The following is a 10,000-nucleotide window of genomic DNA, read 5'->3' on the forward strand; positions in this document are numbered from 1 at the left end:
ATAAAATTGAAGGCATCAGACGCGCCATCAATATCTCCACTTCAAACAAAAATGTTGGACTACCACCCTGTTCAGGCAAAAGTAACGTGGCAGGGATGGTATGCTTTAATGTTATTGACTCTAAAACTCTTGTGGAAACTGTTACACAACTAAAGCCATCCACCTGTTGCCTTGATTCTTTACCTACCAACCTCTTTAAGAATGTTTTTGACTGCCTAGCAATAGACATATTGCAGATAGTTAACAACTCTCTCCAGTCAGGCAACTTCCCAAAAGCCCTGAAAACTGCAGTTATTAAACCCCTTTTAAAAAAGCGAAGCCTAGATACCTCTATTATTAACAACTACAGACCAATATCAAATCTACCCTTCATAAGTAAAATCATTGAGAAAGTTGTCCTCCAGCAACTTAATCACTTCCTGGCATCAACTGGTTGTTATGACACCTTCCAATCAGGATTTCGACCCCTGCACAGCACTGAGACCGCCCTCATTAAAGTTGTAAACGACATCCGTCTTAACACAGACTCTGGCAAAACCTCAATACTAATGCTACTAGACCTCAGTGCTGCATTCGACACTGTAGACCATACAATACTTTTGGACAGGTTAGAAAACTGGGTGGGGCTTTCAGGCACAGTCTTAAATTGGTTCAGATCCTACCTACAAAATAGGAACTACTTTGTTTCCATTGGCGACTTTGTATCAGAATCAACCAACGTGATGTGTGGAGTCCCACAAGGTTCGATCTTAGGACCCTCTTTATTCAACATCTACATGCTCCCACTAGGGCAAATCATGCATAATAACAATATTGACCATCATTGCTATGCTGATGACACGCAAATCTATGTATCGCTATCACCAAATGACTATCGGCCCATAGATCTGCTGTGCCAGTGCATTGAGCAAGTGAAAGACTGGATGTGCCGAAATTTCCTTCAGCTAAATGAGGATAAAACAGAGATAATTGTATTTGGTGCTAAAACGGAAAGGCTTAAAGTAACCCAACACCTTCACTCTCTGTCCCTGAAAACCTCAATCAAAGCCAGAAATCTAGGGGTTATCATGGATTCTGATTTACATTTCGAAAGTCACATCAAATCAGTTACAAAATCTGCATATTATCACCTTAAAAATGTAGCAAGACTTAGAGGGCTCATGTCCACCGAAGACTTACAAAAACTTGTACATGCCTTTATCACTAGTAAGCTTGATTACTGCAATGGTCTCCTTACAGGTCTCCCAAAACAAACTCTAAGGAAGCTTCAGCTTGTTCAGAATGCTGCTGCTAGAGTTTTAACAAAGACCAAAAAATCTGAACACATTACACCAATTCTTAAATCGTTACATTGGCTTCCTGTAGGTCAGAGAATTGATTTTAAAATCATGTTGCTAACCTATAAATCCCTACATGGTTTAGGCCCAAAATATTTAACTGATATGCTTCCACTACATAAGCCTTCTAGAACGCTAAGATCTTCTGAGACCAATCTGTTAATTATCCCCAGAGTAAACACGAAACATGGGAAAGCAGGATTTAGTTACTATGCAACAAATAGCTGGAATAAACTCCCTGAGGATTTAAGACTTGCCCCAACTCTGAGCACCTTTAAAACAAGATTGAAGACTTTTATGTTTGCTTTAGCTTTCTGCTAAATCTTAAATACTTTACCTTTATTTTACTAAAATGCCTTTTTAACTTTCCCTTTATTTTCTATTTTTACCAGAAAAATACATGATCTGATACCAGAGAGAAAGGTTGTATAAGGGTTAGAGTCCTGAGTTTGTTTGTTTGTATAAGGGTTAGAGTCCTGAGTTTGTATTTGTGTAAGGGTTAGAGTCCTGAGTTTGTATAAGGGTTAGAGTCCTGAGTTTGTATTTCTATAAGGGTTAGAGTCCTGAGTTTGTTTGTATAAGGGTTAGAGTCCTGAGTTTGTTTGTATAAGGGTTAGAGTCCTGAGTTTGTGTCCAAGTTCTGTCTGGGTTAGAGTCCTAGAATCTGGATTGGAGTTCCAGAGAAAGGACCAAGTTCCTTTAGGTCGGGTTGTAGTCCCGACTTGGGTTCCAGAGAGACTGTTGATCTGATCTTAAATACATTGCACTTTCAATTTTACTTACTAAAAAGCCTTTTTAACTTTCAATTTAATTTTCTCTTAAATACATTGCACTTTCTATTTTACTCATTTCTTGCATATGTTTTCTTTTACTTATCTATTATTTTATTTTATTGTATGACAATGTTTATATGTGAAGCACTTTGAGTCTGCCTTGTGTATGCTATATAAATAAAGTTGCCTTGCCTTGCCTTGCCTAAGCATGTATATAGATGTAACTACAGTCCAATGGGTAGGCTGGTAGACTGATCTATCCAGCATACATCCAGGTGGACACGCCCACTTGTAATGTCACTAGAACACAGGAAAAGGCAGTAATGGCTTGTAACGGCTAATCACACATTAGCCGTCATCTGGTGATCTGGTGACATAACGTCACTTTAATGTTTAAATCTTGTGTTCGGACACTTGGGCATCAGACAGGCTCGAACCACCAACACTCAGGGCCTCAACATGACAACATGCTCCAACTACTGACCTCGGTTCCTGCGATATACTTGTGTGAATGGATACGCACCTTGTTGACAGTGGAGTAGTAGGCTCCGGCCTTGCAGGCGAACTCGGTCTCGTAGGGGCCTTGTTTCTTGGTTATTTTCCACGTGTAAACGCGGGACTCCCCGGGGGGAACAGCTTCTCCCGGGACCCCAGTTGGGTCGGTCTGGGTCTGGGCCATGCCCCCCCCCTGGCTCTTGTCGTACACTCCCTGGAGGTGGAAGGAGTAAGGCCTGGAGGCCTTGTTCCTAAACGTCACCTGGAACCAAAGAAAAGGACAAAGTTTAAATTGAATAGAGTGGCGAAGTCACGCCCCTTCCGGTAGAACCCATGGGACCTATGAGATCGAAAAATATAAATGGTTTCAATGGAGAGAAAGTAATTATTTTCCGGTCCCAGTCTTTATATGCCCCGGATAACACATATGTTGTTTGTGAATTTCGCCACTCTATTAAATCTAGCACTACTCTTTCCTTATTATTATTGTAAAGTGTTACCAAGTTAGACTGGGTAGCCCCGTCCCATTCTGCCGGCGATTTGAGTTCACCCTGCATAAGGGTCTGGAAAAGAGCAATACATTTCCTTGTAGTTTCGATTTTTTTTTGCGGGAGCCAATCACCAAGCTAGCTTTTCCCCCTGGAAAAAAATTGTGCTGTTTAACACAATGACGACAGGGAAGCGACGGCAAGCAGCCAATTGTGCAGTCTTTTGAACTAGGCCCATTGATCACGCCTCTTGTGCTGAAAAAAATGACAGCAGCTTCCCCAGACCAACGAGCATCTACGATTGAGCTTGGTCTGGCAATAGCCAGGCTATTACCAAGTAGTAATTATGTGAGATCTCTTCAGAACAGTAATCTAAAGAAGGTGTTTTTGTATTTTGTACAACAACCAATCACAGCTTGGGTGACTCTGGATCATTGCAGAAGGAACCGTGAATAATGACTTATGTATTATTATTGTGAAACAGAACGTCTCTCCTGCACTTCAATCCTGTTCTCAGCCGTCAATCCCCAGTAAACCGAACGAAACACAACACTCACCGGTTAGGACCACAAGACAGGAGTTCACAGTGTCGCTCAGTGAGCAGCTCGTAAGGGACCGTACTCACAGTGACCAGCTCGTTAGGGACCGTACTCCCAGTGACCAGCTCGTTAGGGACCGTACTCACAGTGACGGCTCGTTAGGGCCCGTACTCACAGTGACGGCTCGTTAGGGCCCGTACTCCCAGTGACCAGCTCGTTAGGGACCGTACTCACAGTGACGGCTCGTTAGGGCCCGTACTCACAGTGACGGCTCGTTAGGGCCCGTACTCCCAGTGACCAGCTCGTTAGGGACCGTACTCACAGTGACGGCTCGTTAGGGACCGTACTCACAGTGACGGCTCGTTAGGGCCCGTACTCACAGTGAGCAGCTCGTTAAGGACCGTACTCAGAATGAGCAGCTCGTTAGGGACCGTACTCACAGTGAGCAGTTCGTTAGGGACCGTACTCACAGTGAGCAGCTCGTTAGGGACCGTACTCACAGTGAGCAGCTCGTTAAGGACCGTACTCAGAGTGAGCAGCTCGTTAGGGACCGTACTCACAGTGAGCAGCTCGTTAGGGACCGTACTCACAGTGACGGCTCGTTAGGGCCCGTACTCACAGTGACGGCTCGTTAGGGCCCGTACTCCCAGTGACCAGCTCGTTAGGGACCGTACTCACAGTGACGGCTCGTTAGGACCCGTACTCACAGTGAGCAGCTCGTTAAGGACCGTACTCACAGTGAGCAGCTCGTTAGGGACCGTACTCACAGTGAGCAGTTCGTTAGGGACCGTACTCACAGTGAGCAGCTCGTTAGGGACCGTACTCACAGTGAGCAACTCGTTAAGGACCGTACTCAGAGTGAGCAGCTCGTTAGGGACCGTACTCACAGTGAGCAGTTCGTTAGGGACCGTACTCACAGTGAGCAGCTCGTTAGGGACCGTACTCACAGTGAGCAGCTCGTTAGGGACCGTACTCACAGTGAGCAGCTCATTAGGGACCGTAATCACAGTGAGCAGCTCGTTAGGGACCGTACTCGTTAGAGACCGTACTCACAGTGAGTAGCTCGTTAGGGACTGTACTCGTTAGAGACCGTACTCACAGTGAGCAGCTCGTTAGGGACCGTACTCGTTAGAGACCGTACTCACAGTGAGTAGCTCGTTAGGGACTGTACTCGTTAGGGACCGTACTCACAGTGAACAGCTCATTTTGGACGGTACTCACAGTGAGCAGCTCATTTGGGACAGTACTCACAGTGAGCTGTTCGTGGACCTCGGCTCTGATGAAGGGGCCCATGATGCCCAGGTGTTCCTGGAGTTCTCCGATGACCACCGGATGCTTGAAATCCCCATTGGTGTATGCCCGGAACACCACCTTCTTATACTCAGGCAGGAACTTCCTCATCCCTCGACGCATCTCTCTGAGGAAGACAGGCAGACGATGCATTCACAATACACACAACATCAATGTTTCAATGCACAATATCAATCTATGTTTCAAATTGAAACATAGATGTTGTGTTAGTTGAAAGAGTGATATTGTTTGGATTGAAACTTTCAATCCAAACAATATCAGACTTTGAAATGACAAAAAATAAATGTTCCAACTCACAAAAACATAAATGTTTCAACACACAAAATATCAGTCTTTCAATTGACAAAATATCAATCGTTCAAACACACATAATTGATGGCATTATTGCTTGAAGGTTGTGAGAAACAAATTTTATGTTGTTGCACTATATCCTGTTTTGAACATTATCCTATCTGTCTTTCTGAATGTCCAACACCTCATCCACTAGCAGCTGATCACCCCAGGGTGCAAGGATCACCCTACCTGGGTCTGATTAGCTGGGGGGGGATTCTGATCCCGTAGTCCCAGGTCACCTCCTCGGCAGCGATGTAATAGTTGCGGTATTTGTTGTCTCCAGTGCCGGAGCGTGGGTCTACGTGGTCCATCGTACCGTACTCACTGAATGTGTCATTCTCCTACGACGGAAATGAAGAATACAAAATCTCAAATTGGTATGTCCATTAAAAAGATCATAGGTAAAGATGTCGGGAGGTTAAAAAAACCCGATACAATAGCCAACGTCATGTATTATGTCATGTTTGAATGAAGCACTGAAAACATGCACACACACACACACACACACACACACAGACACACACACACACACACACACACACACACACACACACACACACACACACACACACACACACACACACAGACACACACACACACACACACACACACACACACACACACACACACACACACACACACACACACACAAACCCGTACCCCCGAGCTGTAGTCCTCGTACTCCATGGAGAGGGAGAGCGGGGCGGTCCTGTTGTCGGTGTGGTTGAGGCCCCTCAGCTCCACTGGGTCCACGGCCTCCCCGGGCTGGGGGTCCACGCGGCTCACCTCCTCCAGGTCCAGCTCCAGCTGGCGGGGGACCACCTGCTTCTGGGCCGGGTTCTTCAGCCTCGTGAGAAGGCTGGAGTCCTCCAGGATGTGGTTGGTCTCCTCGCGCGTCTCGTTCCTTCCCGGCGTCGCTTCCCCCCGTTCCTCCGCGCCCCCCCCGGCCTCGGACCCCTCCCTCCCCGACATGCCTCGGGTCTGTCTCACGCCCCCCCCGGCCTCGCCGTCCGCAGACCCCCCCTCCCCCTCCTCCCTCATGACCTCATCGCCGTCCACCACCAGCCTCCTCTTCCTCCCTCGGCCCCTGGGGGCCGTGCCCCCCGGGTCCAGAGCTGCCAACCTCTCCTCCTCTCTCTCCACCGCCTCCAGGACCGCCTGTGGGATGCCGTTGTCGGCATCGCCCTCTGGCGGTGTCCCGGTGGCGTTCTCCGACGGCGTCCCGGTGGCGTTCTGTGCGGTGCTGTGCCCCGGCGTGATCTCGTTGGTGTCGTTGCGGTCGGCGTGCTTCGTCAACCGGGTGGCGTTGGCGTCGGGCGTCGAGGGGTCCTGGATGTTGCGGAGGCTGTTGCCGCGGCGCCCGGCCCCCGTGCGGTTGTGGGGCCGCATGGCCCGGGGCCCCATGGACATCATGTTGTCGACGTAGTCCTTGAGCAGGCTGTCCTCCCTGTCCACCAGCGGGTTGTCATCGCAGGGCGTCACCGTGTAGCGCACGCTCATCCCACGGCTCTTCAGGTTGCCGTCAAAGGCGCTGATCTCCCACTCCCCTGAAACGGAACAAAGACAAGAAACAGTCAGGAATCTTCATAATTGTTCTTACGTGATGATCACGTTGGGCGGTTAACATTTTGTTTCCATTGCTTTTAAAGTGGTGGAGGTATTCATAGGATGTGTTTGTAAATCGGAAGTCATGGAGTTCAAACCCCTAACATGACCAAAAAGGAATTAAAAAAACAGGAGCTAAAGGAAGAAGGATTGAGTATGTGAGTACAGAAAACAAAAGCATGTTTAAATAGATGAATATTGGAAGGACTCACTTCCACTCCCCTGTTTATGTCTATGATAGAGATAATGATGTCATATCTCTTAGTCAACACCCTGTGCAGTGACATTTTTTCCTATGAAACAAAAGGATCTTTAATTAGAAATGACTATGGTATGAAGCAATGTCTCTCTTACCAAGACATGCTGTGTTGATTTTGACTGATTTTGTGGGGTTCGACCAGACAATGGAAAGGTGAATGAAGATGACCTATCTCGGCAGCAGTAGCTCAGGAGGTAGAGCGGGTTGGCTTGTAACCAAAAGGTTACTAGTTTGCTCCCCGGCCCCTCCGAGTGCCGAGATATCCCTGAGCAAGACACCTCACCATAGCTGCTCCTGACGAGCTGGCTGTCGCCCTGCGTGGTTGACTCCGCCGTTGGTGTAAGGAATGGTTGCAAGTCGCTAAAAGCGTCTGCTAAATTCCCTAAATGTAAACGTGACCTTGATGGACCTTGCATTGGACGGGTTACCATGGGTTACTCTCTACCTATGAGCTCGGCCTCCATGGGGATGGTCTCGCCAGTCATGGGGAACAGGGTGAGGACCCATTGGTTGGCGTCCTGACGCTTGATGGGGTTCCCCCTGAAGTACACGGAGAGGAAGTCGCTCTGCGTTCCCACGTTGACCACGTGCCAGAAGGTGACGTCGCTCTGGCAGGTCGCAAACTCCCGCCCGCGGAACATCCCCCCGTTCACGCCTTGAAGAGAGGGACGTGTGTGAGTGACGCATGCAAACAGACACTAACATACACCCAATAACATAGTCCTTGAGACGCTGATTTCTTTCTACAAAAGGGAAAGTCTTGTGAGGAGTGTGAGGAATTGAGGGGTGATTTACTTACTGTAAATGATGTTGGAACTGAGGAAATCGGGGTCGCTGGGATCCACCTTGGAGGGGTCGGAGCTGTACGTGTGGATGTTCTGGTCGATGTACCAGCTTCTGTTCTCATCAAACACGGCAAACATCATGCTCATCTCTTGGTCCGGACCCACCTGAGGGCAGAGGCTCAGTCAGAGACGTACCAGGAGATCCATGTGTTGCACAGTGAGTTTATACATTCAGCCAGATTAAACCAACGGGAATGGATGAACTTTATTTCTTATAGCATTTTATGAAATTAAACAAAAAATAAGTTAAACCATATGATTTCAGCAGAACTTAAATGACTAAAACATGACTTATACCTCTCAGGAAGTTAAGGCGCTCTCGAACAAGGCACAAGACACCCACTCCCACCCCAACCGCGATATGTAAACATACGTGCACATTCTGTTGGATGCTTACTGCATTTTGTTGTTCTCTACTTTTGCTGCCCAATGACTATGAAGTTGAATGTAATCGACCACGAGTGAGCAACAATTAGACCGCCTTCTACCCCCTCAGAGTCTGTTCCTAGGGGGGGGGGTTCTCACCAGGCGTCCCACTTGGTCGATGGCCTCGTACTTGCAGATGAGCAAGGTGCCCACCAGCCCCGAGGCCAGGTCCCTCTCAGGGTGCACGGTGCTCTGGTACAGCTGGGTCAGGCACTGGGGGTCCCCCTCCAGGGGGCCGCTGTCCGGGCCCAGCTTCCACACGTAGCTGAAGGTGGTGTTGGGGGGGACCCCCATGGAGCGCAGGTCCTGCGCCTCCTCTGTACAACGATACAGGGTTTAGGGAAAGGAAGGGAAAGGAAGTCGAGTCTCCTCGGGAGTCATCCTTTCTCTAGCTTATACAGAAAGGGGGCGCCACACCTCTCTGCCCAGAGCAGTCAGGGTGAGGTGTCTTGCTCAGGGACACCTCGACACTCCACAACCAGCAACCTACAGGTTTTTTATCTCTAAAACCCTACGGGGTTTAAAACCCAACAGGGTTATAGAGACGGATGGTTTCAAAGCTAGCCAAAGCAAGCGTCCAGTCAGAGGACGTTCCCCTTCCTCCTGTCTTTGGAGAGCTAGGGTTAGGAGAGGGCATAGAGTGTGGCCTGTGAAGCCATTTGAGACTGGAACTCTCATTAAGGGCAATACAATGACAAATTGACTTGACATGAATCGATCATAATAGATCAAATCAATATTCTTTGATCCATCTCTGCTCATTTCCTCAGCAGGATGAGGTGATTCAAATGCAATGATCATTTTGAAGAAGTTATTTCAGTGTTACAGCACTATTTTCCCAGAAAAGTGGAACAGGCATTTGAGTCCTGTGTGTGGAGGAAACCTTACTGTTCTGAGTCCTGTGTGTGGAGGCCTTACTGTTCTGAGTCCTGTGTGTGGAGGTGACCTTACTGTTCAGAGTCCTGTCCAGTGGCTGGACGCTGATCAGGCCCGTTGGGTAGATGTTGTACGGCCGACTCGCCATGTTCTTGAAGATGATCTGGAAAAGAACATCATCGGCATCTTTTGATTGACAAGGCGATTCTTGAACTCTTCTATCTATTTTAAATGGAGACAGGAGGTCGTTCCCTTAGTTAATCTCAATGACATTCATCTAGTTGTATGTTCAATAGGAGAATTGTTGACATTAGACTTGGGGCCCATCCCATTACACCCCTTGGCCCAAGCCCTTAGTCCTACCCCTCAGCCCTACCCCTTAGCCCTACCCCTCAGCCCTACCCCTTAGCCCTACCCCTCAGCACTACCCCTTAGCCCTACCCTTTAAATAAATGACTATTGGGACGGCCCCACCCTACGAGGAGTAGGGCTAAGGGCTAGTGCAGAGGGGTGTAATGGGATCGAGCCTTGCTCCAATTCCCTTCCTCTGTGTCTAGAAGGTTCTCCTTACGTGGACCTGGTCGTTGACCTCTCCCTTCAGAAGCGGCCCTTGCAGCGTCCCGTCCGAGGTCTTCTTCGCTGTGAACGTTGCGTCCGTGTACTCAAGAAACACCGCCTTCTTGTACTGGAAGCCCAGCTGCTCCGGGGAGACG

The 10,000-nt window shown here is 48.4% G+C and overlaps 1 protein-coding gene across 1 annotated transcript in view; it reads right to left on the reverse strand.

The window, feature by feature from the left end:
- The window catches only part of f8 (coagulation factor VIII, procoagulant component), a 24,480-nt gene that overhangs the window by 9,397 nt on the left and 5,083 nt on the right, over positions 1–10,000 (reverse strand). The window contains exons 9-17 of the mRNA XM_060062290.1: positions 9,859–10,000; positions 9,363–9,450; positions 8,511–8,728; positions 7,940–8,090; positions 7,586–7,795; positions 5,937–6,823; positions 5,466–5,617; positions 4,884–5,049; positions 2,634–2,867 (exon numbers count right to left, since the gene is read on the reverse strand). The exon at positions 9,859–10,000 is cut by the window's right edge and continues 24 nt beyond it. Coding sequence (XP_059918273.1) covers positions 2,634–2,867; positions 4,884–5,049; positions 5,466–5,617; positions 5,937–6,823; positions 7,586–7,795; positions 7,940–8,090; positions 8,511–8,728; positions 9,363–9,450; positions 9,859–10,000 — 2,248 coding nt within the window. The remainder of the gene's footprint in view (positions 1–2,633; positions 2,868–4,883; positions 5,050–5,465; positions 5,618–5,936; positions 6,824–7,585; positions 7,796–7,939; positions 8,091–8,510; positions 8,729–9,362; positions 9,451–9,858) is intronic.

The sequence above is a fragment of the Gadus macrocephalus genome, chromosome 10 (genome assembly GCF_031168955.1).
Source record: "Gadus macrocephalus chromosome 10, ASM3116895v1".
Classification (NCBI taxonomy): Eukaryota; Metazoa; Chordata; class Actinopteri; order Gadiformes; family Gadidae; genus Gadus; species Gadus macrocephalus.